The 24,375-nt window shown below is 38.1% G+C and overlaps 3 protein-coding genes, 2 long non-coding RNA genes and 1 pseudogene across 17 annotated transcripts; 3 read left to right on the plus strand and 3 right to left on the minus strand.

The window, feature by feature from the left end:
* The first annotated feature begins 2,065 nt into the window (after positions 1-2,065).
* Positions 2,066-2,665, plus strand: LOC148920206 (uncharacterized). The gene has a single exon (XM_089045643.1). It carries the CDS (start codon positions 2,066-2,068, stop codon positions 2,663-2,665), a length of 600 nt encoding a protein of 199 aa, XP_088901769.1.
* Positions 2,666-4,508: 1,843 nt separating this feature from the next.
* Positions 4,509-5,041, minus strand: LOC148920207 (elongation factor 2 pseudogene; annotated as a pseudogene).
* LOC148920208 (uncharacterized) lies at positions 5,041-5,890 on the minus strand. The gene is made up of 3 exons (XR_016123985.1): positions 5,796-5,890; positions 5,268-5,711; positions 5,041-5,187 (listed from the first exon to the last, which is right to left on the minus strand). It is a non-coding gene; the product is annotated as an uncharacterized LOC148920208 (long non-coding RNA).
* Positions 5,891-5,990: 100 nt separating this feature from the next.
* Positions 5,991-9,674, minus strand: LOC148920209 (uncharacterized). Its single transcript, XR_016123984.1, has 5 exons — positions 8,595-9,674; positions 7,465-7,614; positions 7,179-7,375; positions 6,207-7,056; positions 5,991-6,080 (listed from the first exon to the last, which is right to left on the minus strand). It is a non-coding gene; the product is annotated as an uncharacterized LOC148920209 (long non-coding RNA).
* Positions 9,675-11,655: 1,981 nt separating this feature from the next.
* On the plus strand, positions 11,656-18,613 carry LOC148920210 (uncharacterized). 13 transcript variants are annotated; one of them, XR_016123974.1, is made up of 8 exons: positions 11,656-11,943; positions 12,045-12,112; positions 13,858-13,959; positions 14,151-14,275; positions 17,346-17,403; positions 17,482-17,540; positions 17,958-18,278; positions 18,471-18,613. XR_016123974.1 is itself a non-coding variant. In XM_089045644.1 (4 exons), exons 1-4 carry the CDS (start codon positions 11,846-11,848, stop codon positions 14,189-14,191), a joined length of 309 nt encoding a protein of 102 aa, XP_088901770.1. In that variant the 5' UTR covers positions 11,656-11,845; the 3' UTR covers positions 14,192-17,096. The 13 variants fall into 13 exon arrangements, 1 of the variants encoding a protein (XP_088901770.1); XR_016123975.1 differs by having other exon boundaries at positions 17,961-18,278; XR_016123976.1 differs by having other exon boundaries at positions 18,097-18,278.
* A 2,769-nt stretch (positions 18,614-21,382) lies between these two features.
* Positions 21,383-23,615, plus strand: LOC103322894 (uncharacterized). Its single transcript, XM_008224846.3, has one exon. The coding sequence runs from the start codon at positions 21,606-21,608 to the stop codon at positions 23,382-23,384; it is 1,779 nt and encodes a 592-aa protein (XP_008223068.2). The 5' UTR covers positions 21,383-21,605; the 3' UTR covers positions 23,385-23,615.
* The last annotated feature ends 760 nt before the right edge of the window (positions 23,616-24,375 follow it).

Here is a 24,375-nt window from a genome sequence, read left to right on the forward strand (position 1 = left end):
TAGCTTGGCCCTCCACAATTTTTGAAACTATGTCTGCATGGAGATTTTTCCAAAACATTGTATTGCCTCGACATTGCTGCATGCCATGGACCAAGTCTGCAGTGAGTGAATTGGGTGACTTGCCTTCTGTTTCAATCTTCCCTCCTTCAGTAATTGAAAGCGTTTGGTTTGGTGTGAGGTTATGATCCATGGTCTTCGATATTTATTGTAGGCTGCTGTATGACTTAATTGGAAATAAAGGGGTCTCAATGCGATGGAAGTGAGGCTGATGGGGAAGGTAATGGCTGCAGTTAATGTGATGGAAGTTTTCACCTTCCATTCAGCTAGGTTGATTAATATAGGCAGCCTTTTCAGCATGGAGTAATTGACAGAGTTATTGGCGGGAGGAATGAGGGGGAGTAATTGGCGGGAGGGATTGGCGGGAGGGATTGGAGGGATTGGCGGGAGTCTTAGGCGGGATAGTCTTGGCGGGAGTTATTACCCAGTTCACTGTATGACTTTTTCTAATATATTTCTATTTTGGATGTTCCGAACTTGGTAATTTTCCCATTATGTAATTCAAATAAGGGATTTGCCTATTTGCCTAATTGACCAACTCATTCAAATTGACCAATATGGTTATTGTCTTATTTCTCATTTCAGCAATCTCAATTCGTTTCCATGTTTCCATTTTTCATATTTTCCTATTTTCCATGTGTCATCCAATTTTTCATTATTTTTGCCTATTTTTCCTATTTCCCATTTTCGTATTTTGCAATTTCCCAAGTTTCCTTTTATACTATTTCCAGTTTTCCAATCTTTTCAATGTTCCTATTTTCCCATTATGTAATTAAAATAAGTTGCCTACTTTGCCTAATTGAGAAAGTAAATAAAATTGTCCAATATGGTAATTGTTTTATTTCCCATTTCCACAATTTCAATTCGTTTCCAATTTGCCTATTTTCCACGTGTCCCTGTTTCCTATTTCCATTTATCCAATTTTCAGTTTTTGTCCAATTATCCAATTTGCTTGTTTCCAATTGCCCTATTTTCTAAGTTTCCTTTTTTTCCTATTTCCAATTTTCCAATTTGCTAACTTTCCTTTTGTTCTATTTCCAATTTTGCTATTTTCAAAGTTGCCTTATTTCCTAATTTCCAATTATCCAGTTATCCAATAGTCCAATTTTCCAATTATCCAATTTTCAATTTTCCAATTTGCGAATTTGCCTATTTTCCAAGTGTCCTTTTTTCCTATTTCCTATTTCGATTTTTCGAATTTTCCTTTTTTCGAATTTTCATGTTTTCAGAGTTTCCTTTTTTGCCTTTTGCCTATTTTCCAAGTTTCCTTTTGTTCAATTTCCAATTTTCCAATTTTCCAAGAGTCTTTATTTTCCAATGACCCAATTTTTGAAGTGTCCTTTTTGGCTTTTTCCAAATTTCCAAGTGTCCTTTTATCCTATTTCCTAGTTTCCTGTTTCTAATTTTCCTTTTTTCCTATTTCCACTTTTCCAAAATTCCAAGCTTCCATTTTTTTGTATTTTCGTATTTTCATATTTCCGATTTTCCAAATTTCCAAATTTCCAAATTTCCAAATTTCCAAATTTCCAAATTCCCAATTTTCCAATTTTCCTTTTGTTCTATTTCCAATTTTCCAAGTTTCCTTATTTCTCATTTTCCAAGTTTGCACTTTTGCTAATTTGCTATTTTGCTATGTTCCAATTTTCTTTTCTGAAATTCGCAATAAATGCTTAGTTACATAGTCCTAGTTTGGGTTCAAATCCACACTTTCCAATTTCCCATGAAGGTTAGCTTTTTTCCGTTTGTCAGCCCATTTAATTGTTGTTAATGTAATGCTTTGTACTCTGTGAATTACAGCCAACGAGTTAATTGTCTCCTTTGCAATCCCATCAATTGAATGCACCACCTAAATACCGAATGTACTTAATATCAATTCCTACATATAACTCAAGCTTCCTATCAATAATTGCAACTTAGCCAACTTCTTCAACCTCAGAAAGGTAATGAGTCGTACTCAAATGCAAACATTCAGTCGCCAGGTGTGAATTGTCCCCATCAATAGTTCAAGATGTCGGATGTACGCCCTCCAAACGAGCATGGCAGTTACCCGGGGGACCAGCCATGGCATGTGCCATTCCCATCTCCACCTCCGACTCCCAATCATGATCCCACTTCATCTGGAAGTGAGGCTGAGAGCAGTGATCCGCTTGACAAAATCTCAGCCGTCAAGCACGACCTCCAATATTTGTCTAAGGCAACAGATTGGTGGGAGACTAAATGTGATATTCATGGCCAAGTTATGGGAAATTTGGCCAACAAGTTGAACAAAGCATATGCTGGAGAAGTGAAGCAAACTTTAAAAGCAAACAGTCGGAGCAAAGAGTTAGAGTCGTTGAAGTTGAAATTGGAAGAGATAAAGAAAAATGCCGTCGATAAATTCACCAAATCTGAAGAATATAACCATGAAATGGTTGAATGTTTCAACAACGGCTTCGAAATGTTCCGAGATTATGCGTCGGTCATCTCACCAGACTACAATTGGAGTGAAATTGATGTACCTGTGTTTGGCAGTCTTGAATATGGGTGCTTTGAGGGAATGGCTCATCATAGCCTCGTGCATGCAGCGAGGAGAAAGCCCAAAGACATTGATCTTTTCATGGACCTGTAGTAAGGGTAAGTGCTGCTGCAGTTCATCTCACCCGAGTACATGGATCTTTTGGTGCCTTCGTTTTTCCTTCGCGGAATAGGATTGTTAAGGTTCGGATGCGATTTGGTTTGCATGTGTCAAATGTAGTCGTACTTTTTGGATGTGTGTGTATTGTATGTAGATTCACTTCATATTGCTGTTATATTGCGTGTATATTGCTTAATATTGCCTTCGTATTGTATACATATTGCATGTATATTGTTTAATATTGCCTTCATATTGTATACATATTGTATGTATATTGCCACCCTATGAGAAGTATATTGTGATCATATCCATATGGTATTGTACTTATATTGCTTTAATATTGCCTCTACAGTGAAGTATATTGGCCTAATATTGCTATTACATCGTATGTCAATGCCATTTGGTCTAATAACAGTCTCCATTTCGTTCAAAGTAATCCTCAATTCAAATATCACGGACAGGACAATTGTTATCCATCCTTATATTACCATGAATTGATGTTTCCTTTTGAAATGATAGTTGGAGTTGCACATCGATTCATATTCAAAAGGAAAGTAATTCTCTCCCTCAATGAATCGTCCTTCAAAAGAAGGCAGCTTTGAAATATTGGGTAAAAAATGCAAGAGCCACGGTAAATTCATTGGGCTCAAACCACATCTTACAAAACCAGGATGATTTTTGGCATGCTTGAAAAGAAGGGTCAAATACAATAGAAAAGAAAATCCATTCAAGCTTGGCCAATGGAATGCACAATAACCCTTTTACATCTCCTTCCAACACCAGTGTTTTGCCTGCTTTAGGGTGCCATAAACATGTTTTCTTCCCCTGACTTTAACTAAATGAACTTTAGTTTAATTACTTGTAAGCTCCAGCTAGGTCCTTCTGTTTTCTCTTCTTCCTCTTCTTCTTCTCATGACTCTTAAGAGGCAGTTTGATGTAAAGAAATCCTAAGATTTCCATGTGATGCACACGCAATTGGAATAAATAAACAATAACAAATAAAGGGATCAGTTCATTAGTGGTTACATTTAATCTTATCTATGACAAATGTAAGAAGAAAAATACAAATTTTTTTCAAGTCTCATCGGATGGTACCGTAGACCTCTAGCTCCATGCGGAATTTGACAGAAGAAAACTGATTCCGAATCTTTCATATTTGTAACCACTTTGCTTCTTCTCCGAGCAGGAAACAAAAATAATAATAATAATAATAATAATAATAATAAACGGTGTGATTTCAATTATTTCAAAACATGTATGTCAAAACCGTTTGTTTGACATTATAAGGGCATCTCTCACAGAATTAAGGCCATAAAAGAAACTAAACATGCTATAAAGTCCACATTAATATTTACTTCATCTCCATAATCATAATATTGGGGGAAAAAACCACGGACAAATACATGAAATGTAAACCAACTCGGTACTGACTCTGAGATTGTGTACATACAACTTGGAACACCCAAACCAATTCAAGCTAAGCCATCTCATACGTATGCCTACATCAAATAACAGTGTATGGTCATCTTCTTTAGAATATTGCAATCAACACTTGGTTCAGACGGACCTGCAAAAACAACTGGCACACACATATGACACACATAGATAGAGTTTATGAATGGGAGTTCCAGAATTAAGACCTCTGTTAATTTGTAACTGCCACCGAGTCTGTTCATAGTGCCAAATGCAGCTATCTTGCACACAGATATGACAAGCCAAAAGAAAACAAGCAAAGTAACAAAGAAAATAGAGGATGGTGACTACAACAACAGGGTTGGTACAAGCATTAAACAAAAACAAATAACTGAAAACCAAAAATAGGCACTGCAATGGAACTACTGTCTCAAACAAACTCAGTCATCCAATTGTTGGATATAATCAAAGAAATTACTCAAAGTTTCTCCTCAAACTCGGATAGTGGGGTCATTTGCTCCTTCAAACCCTTCCTCTTACGGATATCTGTCACAAGTTCTGAAGCCTGGGATCCAGCTTCCAATGGATCGACATCATCATCTACCAATGATCAAAGACACATTGTGGGAAGGCCTGCCAAGTCGAAGCCCTCATTGACCAGAGAACCCAAAACATGCAATGACGGGTAGGTATGCCTTCATATTGTATGCAGTGGAGTACCAGGCCTCTGCATTTCAAACACGTGCCCACGTTTCGATTAAGAACACCGTAGATACCACTAACGATGCTCTGGAGCTTGATTTCAACAAGATATACTGAGTTCAAGGAGGCTTGGCTTGGCAGGTGGTGGGAAGCATAGATGAGTGTCCTAGCGGTGGGAATGACCTGACCACCTCCTCTGTGGATGGCATCAGCATGAAGAACCACATCACACACTTCAAAGCAAATACCCCTCATGAAGACATTTACCTCATAAATATGCCTCCCCCTTAACCCCTCTATTGCAAGCTTCAGTCGGTAATATTTGATCTTCGGTCAATTTTATGCACCGAAAGCCCAGGAGATGCTCGATGAATTGAACGGTCATGATTCCGCAAGACGTACTGTGAGGCCAATAAGTTGGGAAATTACAACTGCATTTATGTAAAATTTTGAAAAAATGAACTAAATTCACAATTCTTACCCATCTCGTTGTTGTGGCACACCTCCAATGATGCAAACTGAGAAAGGCGTAAACCTCGACATCTGCAGCCCCTTTTGCTTCACCTCTTCAACCTCAGAATCTTCATAAAACTTCATATTGTACAGCACTCGTGCAAGCGTATCGCTAACAGGTTGCGAAGTGTAACCACTTCGAAGATTTGGTATAATCAACATATGAGTCATACATTGCAGTATGTCGGACGAAATCAATTTCGATTGCAACCCAATGGGACTCTCGAAGATTATATGGAAAATACACTTTGCGGACTTTTTTCCAAGCTTGGGCATACCCGTGTTGCCACGTACCGTGCACAAAGTGATGTACATTCTTCAGCTTGTTGGCTGGAAGGTCACTGGTGTTTGAAGCTGCTGCCTTCTTCGATCCACGTGTCTTGCCAGTCGCTTTTAACGGCTCTAGAAATTGCTGCAGACATTGAAATGAAACCATATGACATAATGACGAAGGAAAGCAAATGAAGCAGTGAATGTAACATGGTAAAAAGTGTACCTGCAAGGCATAATCTGCCGTTGTCCAGATCGGTTCCAAATAGCAACGGATGAGAGAGTTGCCGTTTCCGGATAAGAAAGGTTGCCATTTCAGTGCTGATTGACATATAATATCAGCACATTTTCAGACAATTGTACACTTAAAAAAGGTGAGAAAACAATTGAATGATCATAATAAAGTAGAGATTTGTGTATTCTTACCCTTGAGCTAATCCATGCCGTTTCATCGATGAGTTTGTAGAAAAAATCAGCGCCCACTGAAAATGCTTCAAGCTGCACCTGCACACTAGAAAAGGCAAACTTGGAACGGTTACGTTTGTACTCATCTCATAAATCTGACTTTGTTGATGACAAATATACACATGCATATTAATAGGATGACAATTGGATTTCGAAGGTCAAGAATGCGAACCTGATATCGTTTTTCCAGGCAGTGCAAAAATCTATTACTGCCTTCACATCTTCAATGGGCAGCGGTTTTGATGGATCAAAACATGGCGGGGTTGCAGTCGCATCCGACACACTCATTGTCCTCTTCTTCCTCAAAGGATCAGTAAATGGACTTAATAATGTCCGGGCGGGCGCTCTCTGACAGCTTTACCTTCCACTTCTTTTTTTTCAACACTCAAACTACCTTCTTCATCAGCAGCCATACTAATTGTAGGTATACTTGGAGGATTCATCGGACCTCCCGATGGCACTCTGTCAGCTATTTTCCAATCTTCTAACAAAAACATAAGTATTTGGCAGATTTCGTCACACCCGGCCACATCTTCCGGGGTAGGCAGCTTCTCGGATTGTGCATGCGCAGCTTCATGCACTTGTAAGTCAGGAACTGGAGTGACCATGGCTGCGGAAGGTTCGGCTCCATCACTGGGGACTTGTGTTGCCATTGCTGCCGATTTTGTGGGCGGAGTGACATTGTCATGTAATGGCGACAATTCATTGTCACCTCCTTCATTCATATGAGGAGTATCGAGGTCCTCATGTCCTTCCCCAGCTTCTTTCACCCCACCATCTTGTTTTCGCAGCTGCTCTAGCTCCAGCTTAAAATAATGCTCCATTGATGCCACTGTGTTGCGCAAATCCTCCACACACTTGTTATTTCTTTCAACTTTGGATGACTCCCTCCGTACCATTTCTTCCAACTCATGCACTCTGTTGTGAAGCGCTCGATTTGAACTGGCAACTTTGGCGAATTCATCCTTCATCCTTTCAAAGTCACGCTTCAAAGTGCGTAACTCAGTGGACGCCATTTTACCCTGCATTCAGTTATAATGCAAGTGTTACAATATTTCCAAAATATATCGGAACAAAACAACAGTTCATTTCCTATTGTATTATGACATATATATTGGAATATTGGAAAATAGGTAATGCTTGCCTTAGAAGACGACGGAAGGCTAGCAGTTTCTTCAATGTCCTCATCTTTTTCTTCTACAGAGGCAGACGTGCTGGTTTTTTGTTCAGCGTCATCGCCAACCAACTCAACAAGTTCTTGATGTTATCAACACTGTCACCCCAAGTCCAATACGCTTGCTGCTTGTCAATTACAGATGGCCGGATAAGTTGCACATCAACCTGCAATTTACGCAGACAATAGAAATATCAGTAAACTTATAAAATTATATTTTCATATGCCTAAGATTATCATTACAAACTGAACTAACCTCACGGTTTTCGAAGACTTGGCTCATGAGCTCATAAAAACGCGGCAAAGTGTTGCTCCTCCAATGTAGTATACGAGGGATGTAGGCATTATGTTCGTGCACCACCAAATGTAGTGCAGCCAACGCTGGAAATACCTCATAAGCCCAAATCTGGTTTGAGGAAGAAAAGCCTTAGAGATCACATGCTATAACCTTAAATAGGGCATGAAAAGCCAAGAATACAATAAAGAGAAATAATTAGCATGTATTAATTGCAGTCTAAACCTTGCCCTATGATTGACAAAAGTTAAACGAAATACAGCCATCTAGAGATGCATAGAGGCTAAAAGTGGTTCGGGCCACATTAGTCATTAGTCTAAGAGCATTCAACACAAATCAGGAAAAACAGATTATTTCCTAATATCCAATATCCCCCACTTACATAAAGGGGTGAAAATGTAAACTTGTTTTTCTGACAACTTATTTCTATAATGAGGTCATTAGTGTTAACTTAGGGTTGTTGATAGAAAAACACGGGGCTCATCATCAATATTAATGATATAATATTCAGCAAAAACAGAATAATATTACTAATTAAATAAAATAAAACCTTCTGTCCATTTTCTATTCTTGAATTCCCTTCTACCCCTGACCCCCTCCCTTGAATGTTTCTCCCCTTTCCCATCAATTTTTTAACTTTGCAAATTATTATATTTCTTTGTAGAATTCTTTTTTTAAATACCACAGCCGCCCAGAACAGCCACCCAATTTGCTCTCTCTCTCTCTCTCTCTCTCTCTCTCTCTCTCTCTCTCTCTCTCTCACACAAAATATCTATCAACACACACACACACACAAACACAATATCATTAGTCAAAAGAATCTATCAAAAAACAATAACAGTGGACAGAGTTCCTTTTATTCGTCTTCATCCTTCAACAACTAAACCAATCAATCCCCCAAATAAGTAATAATTACAGAAAATAAACATGAACAAATGATGTTTTAGCTCCTCCAATGCAGCTCTCAATTTCTCTCTCTCTCTCTCTCTCTCTCTCTCTCTCTCTCTCTCTCTCTCTCTCCATTACTGTTTTAGAACCCATTACTGTAAACAAATGATATTTAACTTCAACAGGAATCGAAATGTGCTCACCTGAAGTGCAAAGGCAAAACCCTTTAGGTGGTACTCTCTTGGTCTACCGGTTGCCGTTGTCTTTACTTGCTTTTCAGATTTTTTGTTTTCGAAGCTTTTTTGGGCCCTTTCACTCACTGTAATCTGCACACAGTGCCCTCAGTGATGGCGCATTTGTCTTCGCATAAGACACAGCACCCCATGGATATTTACCAAAATCTTCAAGGTCTTCCGCCAACTTCAAATATCGCATGTCAATGTGGACATGTTTTTCACTGCCCAACAGCACAAACACAGCGAAGTATACAAAGCCGAGCTTCAATGCATCATCCGCATCAGCGCATCGCGGAAGGCTTTTTCTAATTCCAACAGGCTCACTGTTTTATTGTTGCCAAAATACTTCCTTTTCAATGAGCAGTTGTCATTACTGGGAATCGGAATAAAGGGAAGGTTTCCAAACCTTAGCCCTGTGACGACGCAAAATTGCTGGGGTGTGAATTGGATCACCTTATTGCCAACAATGAATTTGATCCCGTTCACTTGGGAAACAGTCTTCGGATCAGCTTTCCTCAGCAACAATCCGTGTACAATTGGCGACGTCCACTTCAGGTCCTCGATGAGTAGGAGATGCCCAAAACAACTCTGTTCGAAGGTTCGTAGCTGTTGCTCACTGAATTTCTCTTTTATCGTACTTATTGCACTCTTTGTATGGGATAGCGCCAATGCTTTTCCTTGGAACTTTTCTTCCTCTCCAATCATCAACTTAATTGGCGAAACCATGTTTCCCTGCACGGCATTATTATTAAAAAAAATTCAGTCCGTTGCAATCTGGACAATAACAAGCAATACACAATTCAACGGCCTATTATAGGATATTAAGTGAAAATTAAACACAAATTACAGCACATGAACCACAATAAATTCCCACACTAAATATGCATCATAAAATGAAACTGAAAACACGCATCACAAACGAACCAATCCTACATGACAAATAGCAACTTGAGGCACTTCGTCATCCATAGCATGAAAATCAATCAGACCAATAGAAGTTTCATCCAAGCATGAAGTAATTCACAGTTAAAATACAGAAATTTGCAATCTCTCTAATTACTAAACTTCACAAAATCAGTCACAGGTTAGTGAAATTATCCTTTTCAAATGAAAACCGTACAAAAAGACAAACTAGTCAATAACAAATACAAAACCTACCTTAGAATCACTCGTTTTGCACACAGACCCGAATTGGAAATCGCAGAAACACCTAAACAAAAGCTGGAATTCATGCTGTGAGAGGATTGAGAATGAGGAGGAAGTATGTGAAAAAGTCGAACCGAAACCAAGAATTTGGGTTTTGAGGCCCTGAAAGAGCAGAGAAGAAGAGAAAGGCGTCCATTGAAAACATGAAAAGAGAGGGAACGAGAGATTGTTGAAGGGAGAGAGCATTTAACGAAGCAACCCTCTCTTTCACCTTCAAGAACCCCCTCAACAAACCCTAACATTGACTACAAAGAGAGAAAGAGAGAGTGCCATTATATTTTCCCACTTCCTTCTTTTATATTTTCTCTTCACAAGGCTTCCTAAAAAATGCCATTAAACTACTTGTCTCTCACTCAGTTTTTCATGTGTCCTTCAAATTACTTGTCTCTCACTCCAATTTCTGTCTCACAAGGATTTAAGTCTTTACCTTACATGATCATTGACAATTAACTAAATATCTACACACACATCTCCAAACACCAGATAATCATCACAGCTGAAGCTACAATAGGAATGTGCAGTAGCAGAAGCCTAATTCAGAACAATTCAACAAGAAGACATCAGGAAACAATTTATTGACTTCAACGTATAATGTCATGGAACATCCTATCAATTAGTGGCAACCACAATCATGACTCCAATATGCCCTCCTTTCAAATGTAAGGAAATTAATGAAATTGGCACCATCCCTTCAGTTTTTCCTTAACAAAATCAGAGGTTTGTATGTATTGTATGTGTTATCAATATCAAAGATAAATGAATAAATAAACCATCAAAACTGTAAAAAATGTTTCTTACACATGTACAATTCAAAAATTAAAAGTTCACCTCATAAACAGAGTTGTCTAACTATCCATACACAAAAAAGACAAGCAAAAGCTTAAAGAGTTAGCTTATAGCAAAATCCATGGCCCCATTTCTCTAAACCACACCTGCTGGTGGCATGTTCCCATCTTCACTCATTTCCCACTTTGTTTTAAGCATACAATGATCAAGCACAAAACAGCAAACTTTTAAAGAACTCATATTACACCACATATGGTTCCTTGCCCTTTGTTTAGACATTGAATATTCATCCCCAAACTGAAATTCCAAATAATCACAAGAGAATATGAAAAACATAGAGAACTTATCCAATATGCAAGCCCTTAAGTTAGCAAACAGAGTTAAAGCAAAACCAATTTTAGTGAAACCCCTAAACCCTATACCCATTTCAGAAAACCCACTAAACCAATTTCAGAGAAACCCCCAAACCCTAAACCAATTTCAAACAACCCCGTCAACCAATTTCAAACAACCCCGTCAACCAATTTCAAACAAACCCATAAACCCTAAGCCGTAAAAGAATTCGATGAGCGATGCACATTTCTTTGTGAATGATGGCGTTGTTCTTGATGCACTGATTTATTTGGGAGAGGAAGGCAGACGACGAGAGATGAGAGAGTTAGAGTGAGAGGCGAGAGAGTTAGAGTGAGAGGCGAGAGAGTGAGAGCAGAGTGACCAGAGAGTGAAGATGAAGAGACTGAGCGACGGAGAGCTGATGGGCGGGAGGTCAATTTCAGAAAATGTGTTAGGAGAGCAATAAGGGTACAATAATTTTCTATTTATAGTTGATAGTTATAAAAAAAATTGGGAAGGGATGGTATTTTTAGTTAAACTTATTAAAGGGGTGGCACTGAGGGTCATTTCCCAATTATATATATACTAAAATTGAGTCCACGAATTCACTGTTCATAGACTGTAGCTTAGGAATAGTGAAGTGACGATTTTGCCCTTTATTGAATTTTTCCTTATGTTCCCTTTTTGCCCCTTTCCATTTGCATCTCTTTCAATTAGAACATTTCGTTCGCTCTCAGCTTTCCAGTCCGTTTCGAACCAGTTGGTTGGGGGCAGCCATGGAAGATCAGAGCTCACTGTTCTGCATGCGTGGGGGGCCGTCGATTTAGGTTTGGGGAGGCGCACTGCAAATCCAGCCGCCCTTTTGGTCTTTATCTCATCGGTTCTTCTCTCAGATGTTGCGTTCGTGTGTTGCCGTTCCAGATGCGCTTCATTCTTCTTCTCATCGCACGGGTTTAGCTCAAAGGATTTCTGGGTTTCATAAAAAAAAAAGGTTGGTTTTAACGTTCTTTTGGTTTTCTAGGTTGGTTTATTCATTTGTCATGTCGAAAATTGAGAAGTAAATCAGGAATTGAGTTTGGTTTGTTGTTACAGGGAGGAAGATCTAAGGAAAAAGAACTGGAGTAATCAATATGAGAACCCCCAGTATGCTCATCAATCTGGTAATTGATGTCTGTGTGGTTGATATTCTGTTTGCGTGTGGTTATAGACTCCTCCTTTTTTTTTCTTTTTTTCTTTTTATGACTCCAAATCAGAATTATAACTCTAATAGATGTTATAGATTTTCTGTTTGCGTGTGTGGTTATAGATTTTCTGTTTCAATAGTACTCTGATATATATATTTTTTTATGTTTAACTACGAGTTTGTCATACATATGTGTGTTTAATGTCATGAAGAGGTCTTTGCAAGTAAGACTTTGTAATTATTTGTTGAATGTTATGTTTCTTCTCTTGCTTGGCCTCTCCTTTAGAAGTAGTTTATGGGCACAAACCACCAAAGCTTAGTTACTGTGTTATTGGGTCAAGCTCTATACCACAGGTTGACAAGAGCTAAGGAATTGATTCCATTTTAAAGTAGTTGTGTCACAATTACATGAAGCTCAAGGCACATGAAATTTTGCAGATAAGAAGCGGTGAGATAGCATTTTTCTGGTTGGAGATTAGGTCTATTTCTCTGCCTACACCCACATAGAGATAGCATTTTTCTGGTTGGAGATTAGGTCTATTTCTCTGCCTACACCCACATAGCCAATGCTGTTACGCTTTCACCTTGAGGTTACAGCCCTTTTTAGATTTTGGAAAGAATTGGAGCACTGGCTTACAAACTAAAAATTCCTGCTTCAACCAAACTAAAGACTGTTTGAGGGTGAGATATGCAATTGCAACTGTGGGTTTCATTGTTACTTATTATTAACTATACAAATCAAGGAAACAAATAAGTTTTCAGCATCTGTTATTTCCATTGCCATGTAGTCTAATACGAATTAAACTGTAGTTACGCATATTATTTATTATATATTTCATACTATTCATATATGACCATGCCTAATTGGATTCATGGATACATATTGTTCATCGTTTAAGGATGGATATTATTATCATTTAAGTTCTTCAACTCTATAGGCTATATGATGAACAATAATCTAATTGATTTGAAGGTAAATTGTTAGGATATAGAAATTTTCTGGTGTAATATCTATATAAATTGTTAGTTTTAAAGGTACTGCACTCCTTCCCCAACTCTCTTGTGTATCGTCATATATAAAATCACCGGCTTATTTGAGTTGCTTTACCTATTTATCCTATGATTGTGCCCCCTTTTTTTTAAAATTAAAAAAAAGAAAAACCTGGCTTCTTGAACTGAACTATGGGAATTTTTTTTTTAATAAATTTTTTTTCCAGAGTAGTGCTGAAGTCTGTTTTTTGACATGGTTCCTTAACTTCAAATGCAATGAAATTTTGATGTGATGAAGTTTTATGTTTCTATTTCTGATCTGGAAAGTTTCGCACTATTTTGACTCACACTGAATTTTTAGTGAATTTCCCAAGTTGAAGTGTTCCTGCCCAAACTGTTTAACAAAATATTTATTTGGTCATCTTTGATTAACTGGAAAACTACTTCATACCCTTTTTGTTGAATTGTGTTTTATGCTTAGCAATGGTTGAAGACCAAATTGAAGTGCCTCGAAAATTATCTTCAAGACTTCTAGTTTTTCACTAGGATCATCCTCTGTTAGCTTGTGTTTTCACTTTTAAAGAATTTTTCATGTTATTTTATTTCAATTCAATCCTCTTTTTCTACATTTAGATCTCTTTTTATTTCAATTCTTCATTGTATTCTAGTGGCACTTGGTAATGTTTATGCAGGCATGTGATCTAAATTCCATTTTCCTTTTATGAAATTCAGGGTTTATTATGATGGGGTTTCTAAATATAGTTTGGATGATGCAACTGTTTCTTTCACAAGATGCAAAGATTTTCTTTATGGCTGGAAATGCCATGAATGTAGGTATGTTTTCCCAATGAGCGCGAGGGGTTGATAATTCTGATCTTGTTTTGATGTTCTTTTCCTAATTAGATTAGATCTTGCTGTTAGTTAAAGTTGCAAGCTCTGAGTTTGGTATCATCTTTTGACCATATAGTTTTTGGTTAGGGGTGGTTTGCATTCTTTCCTTGTTATTGCATTCTTGATACCCTCAGGTTCAGACATACTACAGCAGGTTGAGGCTACTAAGCTATAGAGGTGCAGACATACTATTACTACAGCAGATCTGTAAACACCTAGATGGCAGCTGAATGTGGAGACCAAGTACAAATTGTGGAAGGTACAACTATAGGTTAATGCTTTGGATATGGTATTTTGTAATTATAGGTTAATGCTATGGATATGGTATTTTGTATGGATATAGTAGGAATCAAGATTGGTAAACAATGTAATTACTTTTGAATCTTCAAGTTTTATGATATAAACTATTATGGTTGTTTTTCTAGTTAAAATCGTTGTAGAGCTGTTGAAAACTAAAAAAAAAAAACGAAGGGTCAATAATATTTGTAGAAAGTCAAACTATTTGTTGGCTTTTCACTTCAGCATAAGCACAAAAAACGAATGCGTAAACCATAATTTGCAACAGCAATGGCATATTTTTTGAAGTGGTAAGTCAGAACACGCTTTAGTATAAACAAAACTATTGATGCTATAATTAGTATTTAGCATCAGTTTTAATATATTCCCTGATGCTATTCAAGGTTTAAGGCATCGGAGGTCAACGCTTTTTTGGCACATGGTAACAACTTACGCATCGGTGATTATAAAATACTGAAGTTGTAAATAATCTTTAGCGACGGATAATATCCGAAGCGTATGACTATACCTTTTGCATCGGGTCCCAATACTTCGGTTTTGGGGTACCTTTATCAACGGATATTATCTGAAGCTAAAGGTCAATTTTCACGTAGTGTAGGTTAGACTGAGTTGAATGACAAAGTCGGCCTTTTTTTAGTTGTGTTACATTCTTAATTTTGAATTATAAATTATTTTTTATAGAGAGTAGCATAATATGTATAGATTGGTTTGAGGCCCTAGGCGGTTGCTTGCCTGCTTATGCCCAAGGCCTTCTGTGGCATTATCTCTTCGTTTGCTGAGGGTTCGTCCATTCCTCAATTATCAAGTTTTTCTCTCATCTCAATGGTCATGGGTTTTCTTTTTCATTTTAATTTTGATGGGTGAGGCTGGATTTATTAGTAGGGTCTCAATTTTACATCGCTTCCTTGTCAAGGCTGGATTTATTAGTAGGGTTTCATTGTTACTTATTATTAACTATACAAATCAAGGAAACAAATAAGTTTTCAGCATCTGTAATTTCCATTGCCCTGTAGTCTAATACGAATTAAACTGTAGTTACTCATATTATTTATTATATATTTCATACTATTCATATATGACCATGCCTAATTGGATTCATGGATACATATTGTTCATCGTTTAAGGATGGATATTATTGTCATTTAAGTTCTTCAACTCTATAGGCTATATGATGAAGAATAATATAATTGGTTTGAGTAGGAACCCATCCACAAAAGAGCGTTTACTTCCTATTTGTAAGGTTTCTCATTTTCTTATATAAAAACAAAACTGCTATATTTCTAGTCCGCGGATACTTTTAACGAAAATTCTGTGGTGCATCGGCTGTACTGGTGCAGCCAGTTATCCAAGGGCCAGTATTGCATTTTAAAAATGAAGGGCTAAGATTGAATGACCTGAAGACTTGTTGTGCCCTTTGTTATTAAATTTCACGTGACATACACGTGACTGAGAAAACAAGTAAAAGGCTTCAACGAAAGCGTGGAAGCCCTCGCATGCACTGGAGCTGCTTATCTCTTCAATCCATCTCTCTCTCTTGGAAATCCAATCCTCATCTATGTCCCCAAATCAGAATCTGGGAGTCTCACCTCTGCCGACGCCGAGATGCAACAGTCATCGGACATCCACGCAAGGTTTGCCGGCTTAGTTGTCTTCTTTTTCCATCGGTTCAATTCAGAAGATTACTCGGTTTTTGTCTTTGAAGAATCTTTATCAAGAAGCTTGGAAGCAATTGGGTTTTGGGGTTGATACATCTGGCAGATCACCACATGCTCTCCATTTGTTTGCTGAAATGTCACACTCATGTTGGGTATGCAATGGCGGTACTGCACTTCTTGATTTTGATCTTGGCTGCCATATGGGCATTCGAGACAATGGTGGTGGTGAGTTTCTCACGAGTTGCTTCATTGGAGGGTTCATGACAGAGAGCTTCGCCAGGACTTGTACTTGCTTTGTTTTGTTCCTGTTCAAGAAGCCTCTACGCCAACTCAAAAATTGCTCAAGGTTATGGTGATACAGGGCTTTGTCAAGAATTGTTCAGTTGTCATTTTCCTTGATTCTGGTAGTTCACGAAATTTCATTGGTTTGGCACTATTCAAGTGGTTAGGGTCCAGGATTATGATTTTGTCCACACTGTTTTTACTCTTCCGTTGGGTAATTGCATTCTTGATTTTGACCTTGGCTACCGTCCGGGCATACGTGACCAAGGTGGTGGATTTGAAGTTGATAATGGGCATACTGGAAAAGAAGAAAATTTCTGCAAGGTTTATGGCTATGAGCTTGAGTCGTTGAGAGCTTTACTTCTTTCTCCCAGGGCTCATTCCAAAGGACTTGGAGCCATTGATGTGTTAGTGAGCTTTCCAATAATTGGGGAGTTTTATGTGGGTGGGCTGCCAATCCAGCAGCAGTGAGACCATGAGTATTGTTTGGTTCAGCATCTTTGTAATTGCATGCTCTGATGGTGGCCTTGTTCAAGCCAACCAGTTGATATATTGCTACAACAATATGAGTTCAATGGCACACATCCATCACTGAAATGGCAGCAACTTGTTGGTTCGAATTCCAGAATTTCATCCTTGAGGACAAGGATTGTTTTTGTGGGGAGGGTAGATAGGAATCTCTATATAAGCTGGAACTAGGGTTAGTTGTTAACCATTAGTTAGGCTATGTTTAGTTGACAGTTGGTTAGGTTAACTCTATATTAACTAAGTGAGTCTGTATTTGAGGGAGTTAGTTGAGAAATTGTATCTTGTTCTTTGTGAAAGAAATAATATCATTGTTCTTGAGATATTGAGTTAAGGTAGAAGGCAGGTACTATCAATTTATACCTAAACCTAAACCTAAGATCGAAGTGGAGGATAACGCAGGGGCCAACGCACAACGATGGCTTCCTGCACACTAGGCTTCACTTTCTCACCTGCTTCCCGTGTAATCTCTCTCTCTCTGTGAAATAATTGGGCAAAAATAAAACTAAATGCATACGAAACTCCAATTCTCAATTTGTGCATTGATCCTTCTTATCTTTTTGGCTGCAGAGGGTGCAACTTGAGAGTGGAAAATTCAATGTTTTCCAACTCCTCCTTTAGGCCACAGGTTACAAATTGTTGTCATTTCTCAGTGTGTTTTTTTAGCTTTCTTCCCAATTTGGTTTTAATTATAAACATTTTGCAGGTAACTTCCGGAATGCAAAAAATGGCAGTAGTTGGCGAATGTAGTGCCGAAGGAAATTGGTACGAAAGAGAAAACTCCAATTGACTGCTTGCGTAATCTTTCTTGTTAATAGTGTGAATTATATGACAAAACAAAGAAATTTAATTTGGGAACCCAATTTTAGAGTTTTCACATGTCTAAATTGAAGTGTTTTTGTAAGTGAAAGCTCATCATGAAAAAGGTATAGAGTTATGTAAGTTATCGTAAACTCATGTTTTCATACTCTCTCTCTCCCTAAACCCAGCTTTTGGATGCACAGTTCTGCTTCTAATTGAAGCTTAATATGATTTGGAAATTAGATTCTTTAAAGTGGGTTTTTCTTCAGGGTATTCTGAAAGCAAAACCCAACAATCTCAGCTACATTTTTTTGAAAGAATTACATAAATTGGTGGTATGTTTCTGCTATTGAGTCAAATTTTGTTTTTGGTTTTTCCTAGTAGGTAGTAGTTTCTATGACGTGGCTCTTTTGCTATGCAATCATCACGCTTCTGGTTTGTAATCTTGAATACTCCATGATTTTAATTAACATTGGCAATTGGAAAAACTGGCTATGGTTTTCTTGTGCAATCGTTTTAGGAAGGTGAATTCCCAATGTGGTTTTTTCAAGGGCTTTCAAGAGACCAACTCAATCACTTGAAAAGCTAATGGATGTTATGAGGGAAAAGCTTCCTAACACAATGGTTGCTGTTCGTATATCCGGGATGGAGCTCAGTGTCTTGGGTTGACATTACCATTTCAAAGATTGTATTGCTAAATCTGTAAGTGTATGGTTCAAATGCGATTGGTATTGGTTGCTATGATTGCCATAACTGCTATATATTGGTTGCTCTGGCTAAGGATTCAGGAAAAGAGAAATTAAGAAAAGTGCATTTTTGTTACACTGAAATATGTGTTTTGAGATACCATCACAGTGTTTAAATAATCTCTCTCTACCTCCCTCGCATTTGCAGGAAGGGGTATGCTCACTTGGACTTTTCATGCATACTTGGTGAGATTCTCACCTTCTTCTGAGAGCCTAATATTTAGGGGCTAACATTTGTGTACTCGACAAGTTAAAATTGAGCTAAACGTATTACAAAATATTTTAGGTAAAGTGTTTTCCTTGCTTATGTTTCTTTTTTGAGATCTTATTTCTTATTTATGTGACATGTAGTCTTGGTTAGAGAAAATAGATGATATGACATTTAATTTTCTATAGCTTTTAGGTACTAGTAGATTATCCGTATTGTCATGCAAATGAACATACACACAAAAGAGGCCCTCTAGCCAAAAAGAGGAAATTTGGTGATCTTTGCATACATTATAAGAGTGTGAGCCAATGAGCCTTCTAGTAAAAACAACAAAGTTAAAAACCAAAAGAAGGGCGGAATGCAATTGCATATTGTAAACTAAGAATTGCAAACAGACATTACGAAATTGCATAAATATATATATGAAATTGCATATTGTAAAATGAGAATTGCACATAGATGCTACAAAATTGCATACAAGTATATGCATATGCATATTATAAACTGAGAATTGCACACATGTGCTATCAAATATGCGATATATGCCCAAAAACCATTAAACATGGCTAAATTGTTGATTTAGTCCTTGAACTTGTACTCAATTTTCAATTTATCTCATGACATTTTTTTATAAAATTAAGGATATGAATTTGTCTTTATCGCCAATATCTTCCCTGCCGTTTAATTACCTAATATTTTGTCCAATATGTCACTAAATATGAGGGCAAATTGGTCATTTCATACGTTAAACATAATTGAATTATGTAAAATAAAATAATATGAAAGGATGTTAAATATATGCCCTAAAGCCAAACATGTGATGTTGCTTTCTTTTCTGGATATTTCACCATCATTTATGGGTAAAATCGTTGTTTTCAACTATGATATTTAGTCTAAAATCATAATAGCACAACAATCATTGGAATATGGTTCGTATCAGGGCTATGCAATGAGACTCGATATAAGAAGACTTCTCATACTTCCACTTCATGTCATAAACATTCATGATCATATATTATCAATTGGGCATTGATCATAATCGAAAAAGTCCAATTTTCTTTTTCGTCAATTCAATGTGGCTTAATCAATCGACCATTAAGTAATAATTTTTGTTGAAAGTTTTTAAATTTATATTTGTATCAACAATCATATGTTTGATATTATTGATTTTTTTTCAATTAACAATATAGTAATAATTGGAGACAATCAACAAAGTTCAATTTTATTCCCAATAGTTCATTGGGTTAAATTAGTAGTAAATCACGAAAGTTATATTGAGTAATTTATGCCAACAAACCTACCTAAAGAAAGCTAAGCAACTCGTTCGTTGGGTAAATGATGTTGCCCATTGACCACATTACCCAACGAACTCCATGATTTACTCAACAAACATGGTATTTTACTTTGAGGAAGTAAGGAGTGCGTTCGTTGAATAAAATTGGCCATTCCTCATGAAATTGGACCCAACTAACTTACTTTTTCAAACAAATGGGCTATTTGTTCACGCGAACGCAAGGGTTGCGTTCATTGAGTAAAGTTGACCGTTCTCCAGAAAAATGAGTCTAACTAACTTACTTTTTAAACAAACGGGCTATTTGTTCTTGTGTTTGTTGACTAAAGTTGCCCGTTCTTCGGAAAAATGGGCCCCACTAACTTACTTTTTCAAACAAACGGGATATATCTTCACGCAAACGCAAAGATTGTGTTCGTTGAGTAAAGTTGCTCGTTCCCTGAAAAAATAGACCAAACTAACTTACTTTATCAAACAAACGGGCTATTTGTTCACGCGAATGCAGGGGTTGCGTTCGTTGAGTAAAGTTGCTCGTTTCCCGAAAAAATGGGCTCAATTAACTTACTTTTTCAAACAAACGGGCTATTTGTTCACGTGAACGCAATGGGCTTCGTTTGTTGAGTAAAGTTGCTTATTCCCCGGAAAAATGGGCCCAACTAACTTACTTTTTCAAACAAACGGGCTATTTGTTCATGCAAACGCATGAGTTGTGTTGTTGAGTAAAGTTGCCCGTTCTCTGGAAAAAAAGGCCCAACTAACTTACTTTTTCAAACAAACGGACTATTTATTCACGTCAACGCAGAGGTTATGTTCGTTGAGTAAAGTTGCCCGTTCCTCGAAAAAATGGTCCCAACTAACTTACTTTTTCAAACAAACGGGCAATTTGTTCACGCGAATGCAAGAGTTGCGTTCGTTGAGTAAAATTTCCTGTTCTTCGGAAAAATGGGCCCAACTAACTTACTTTTTCAAACAAGCGAGCTATTTGTTCATGCAAATGCAGAGACTGCGTTCGTTGAGTAAAGTTGCCCGTTCCACGGAAAAATAGACCCAACTAACTTACTTTTTCAAACAAACGGGCTAAAATACCCCTGCCACGTCATCAAACTTAACAGACTTTTGAATGGAGTTAACGGTAGGGGCAATGTGGAACATCCAACCTTGGTCAAGGGGGCAAAGTGGGTCATTTTAACTTTCAGAGGATAAAGTGAGAATTGACCAATGTTTCAAGGGGGGCACTGTAGCACTTAAGCCTAATATTTATCGGAACTTCAATACTATAATCTTGTGTCATATGGACTTTTCTCGGATATTTTCACTTTTCCTCCTTGGATTTTCTTTCGTACACGTCAGTCCCACTGCCATGGCAGGAGGAATTCAGAATCATTATTGAAAAGCAATTCAGATGCATTAGTGTTTCGGTTGCCCACCCCTACCTAACGTTAAGAGTTTGTTACAACATTTTCAACGGCATTAGTTATGTCATGTGGTCGGTATGGGTGCATAATTCAAATGACAGGAGGTTTCTTTTCTGGTGTTGGAAGGACAATATTTGCATTTGATTATGTTTAGTTGAAAGTATTTTTTTGGAACTCAAAAACTGAAAAAAAATAGAGATATATTTATGTTATACTTATCTCCTATTTCTTCGGGTGAATATCTAATATTTATCTAATGTAAACAGAAAATCCTTTGTGACCAAGCAGCTGGTGAATATATAACCACCCTTCTATTCCTCACTAAAGATCAAGAGAAAGTGTTGAATTTGAATTAGAGGAATATTAGCGATGAAGAAATCAATGTCAGTGCAAGTATGTTTCACTTTCATCAGGGTTCTGAAAGTCTTGTCTCCTCCTACTCCTCCTCCGCTTCCACTGCTCGCAAGAAGATTCATGGCTTCCAACTCCAAGGGTGACAATGACATGGCCAAGAACATCTCCTCCATCTCCCCTATTTCCTACGGTGATCCCTGCCATGATCTGTTCTTCCACGTGAAATCACCAGACAACGTCGTACGACTGTGTCTCCTACCACCAGATCCCAGTGATGAAGAGCGGGAGCAGCAGAACAAGGCCACCATAAACTATCTGAAGCAACTGCTGCCGGTGGCCTGGTCCCACAATTCCCTAACCACCCTCAAGCTCATCTTCAATCTCAACTCTCTCAAGAGTCCTGGCGAAAAATATTTTCCGGCAGCCTTCTACGCGGCCACAATCTGGCTCCACCACAACCACCCCAAGACGCTATTATGCAACATCCCCTCCTTTGCCGGCTCCGGCTCCTTCTACCTCTCGATAGCTCGTTTGTGGGACCTTGTCGAGATTCTCTACGGCCTTCTTCTAGAACAAGGAGAAGAAGACTCTGCGGCGCAGAGGCTCCACCGTGACGCGCACTATAAGTTGTTGCACGACCGGGTTATGGAGGTCTTGGCGGAGGAGTTGAAGTCTGATATTGACAAATTGAAGCAGCACAGGCTGGGGATGGAATTGGAATCTGAAGATAATGATAAAGAAGATGGTACTGCTCTGCTTCTCGTTAGCCAGGCTGCAGAATGTTGCACTCCCAGCAGCCCTGAACAAGTCCGGGCTACCCGCACCGTTTTGTTGTTTGAAAGCCTTGGGAGGAGGCTTTTCCCGCCAGAATCAGATCAATCAGAAGAATGGGAACGGCTTAGGAAGGAGTTTTTGGAGCCCTTGACGGAGTATAGTCGTCAACGCATGCATCTTTATATCAATGATATGCCCTGTGTGATCAAGAAGTACTTGGAGGAGGTGAAAGCAGGCGGCAGCATCATAAAGTCGGATGCATTGCTTCCAAATGATATCGTAAGTTATGTAAAAGATAAGGATGTTGGGGAAGCAGCTGAGATTCAATGGAAGGCAATGATGGAGAACATATACCAGGGGGAGGAGAACAAATTTAAGAACTGCTTGGCAGTTTGTAACATCACCTACGCCATGAGCGCAGCACCAACCACAGAATTGGCGGCAAGTTTGGGAATTTTGGTGTCTGAATTGAGTGAAGAGCCGGCATGGAAAGGAAAGGTGATCACTCTGGGTCCATTGCCTGATAAGCTGCCGCTGCTGCATTGGATACAAGGCAATGATCTCAAGTCCAGGTACGACTTTGTGGTCAGGACATGCAGCAACAGCGAGAGCCAGGGTGTTGATTTTGATCAGGTGTGTGATTTGATTCTGGAAGTGGCTGTGAATAATAACTTGAAGGCGGAGCAGATGATCAAGAAGGTGTTTGTGTTCACCGACTCCGTAAGATTTGGTGGCTGCAGCACATCCTGGAAGACTCTGTATGAGGCAAAACGCAGCAAGTTTAAGGAGCAAGGTTACGGGGATGATGCGATGCCACACATTTTGTTTTGGAATATTTGGGACATAGCGGGGTTTATGCATCGTGTAGAAGAACCTCATCCAGGAGTGACCCTCTTGAGAGGAAACTCGAAGACATTGATCAAGTCCTTCTTGGATAACGGTGGGGAAATTGGCCGGCATCAGATCCTGGAAGCAGCCATTGCCAACAAAGAGTATCAAACTCTCTCTGTGATCGACTGAACGTAAACTGAGATTGATTGAGATCAAGATCAAGATCACATCCATTTTGGAGGAATAGGACTTGGTGATGTGATAGTTTTAGTAATCTTTTAATGTTATTTGCTTTATGCCTGTCTGTCTTACCCTAGCCTATGCTTAGCTACTAGATTTGGATTCTGTTTAACAAAATGGTTATCTGGCAACAGAGGCACTGTTTTTTTCAATAAAAATTTAAAATTAGACCTACTGTAATTCTGTACCAGTTTTGTGTTGGCGCATAGTTTCACTTGAATTGGTCGTCTTGTCTTACAATTTACAAAAGATATTTTTTGCACTGCATAATATATTCTCCCCCCTGCCATGTTTTTTGTACAAAAGATGCAGCTTTTCAGTCATAAAAAGCTACAGTCCTGAGTTGTTGTTTTTTTTTTTTTTTTTTTTTTTTTGGGGTCAAAACAGTCCTGAGTTGATTGTACACTCAAATTTAGAAGAATCATACAGTGTTAGGTGATTTATTTTTCAAAACAATTCCTTATGTTTATTTTTCAGAAGACCCATTTCTCTTCTGGTTAGTTTTTTGTTTGTGCAGTTATATTACGTGAGGAGCTGTCTTAGGCTAGTTTATAGTGCTTGGTTATGACATATACTAAACATCTTCATCATTTTGATATCTTGTATGATGCACGACTATATGGTATTGTGCTTATAATTCCAAAATATTTGTGCAATTACTAACTCATGCAAAGAGGTAAACTGCTTAATCTATACTTCATCTCAGCATAAAATATTAAGAAGTTATTGGTTGAGAAGTTAATAAAAATGTTTTACAAGTACATACTTGTCATAGCCAGTAAATATCAAAATCATCTTGGCTTGCATTCACTAAATGGTTTTGTGTTTTAGCATCTATACATGCAGCTATGGAAGATCAAAGCTCACTATTCTGCATGCGTGGGGGGCCGTCGATTTTCGTTTGGGAAGGCGCGCTGCAAATCCAGCCGCCCTTTTGGTC

Source organism: Prunus mume, linkage group LG2, assembly GCF_029339155.1.
Source record: "Prunus mume cultivar Tortuosa linkage group LG2, ASM2933915v1, whole genome shotgun sequence".
NCBI classification, from domain to species: Eukaryota; Viridiplantae; Streptophyta; class Magnoliopsida; order Rosales; family Rosaceae; genus Prunus; species Prunus mume.

Bases quoted from the DNA above. Each gene is read 5' to 3' on its own strand.
- LOC103322894 (XM_008224846.3), top strand. From the start codon at position 21,606: ATGAAGAAATCAATGTCAGTGCAAGTATGTTTCACTTTCATCAGGGTT.
- LOC148920210 (XM_089045644.1), top strand. From the start codon at position 11,846: ATGTTGCGTTCGTGTGTTGCCGTTCCAGATGCGCTTCATTCTTCTTCT. The intron at 11,944-12,044 runs GTTGGTTTTAAC...TTGTTGTTACAG, and splicing joins GGGTTTCATAAAAAAAAAAG to GGAGGAAGATCTAAGGAAAA. The intron at 12,113-13,857 runs GTAATTGATGTC...TATGAAATTCAG, and splicing joins CCAGTATGCTCATCAATCTG to GGTTTATTATGATGGGGTTT.
- LOC148920206 (XM_089045643.1), top strand. From the start codon at position 2,066: ATGTCGGATGTACGCCCTCCAAACGAGCATGGCAGTTACCCGGGGGAC.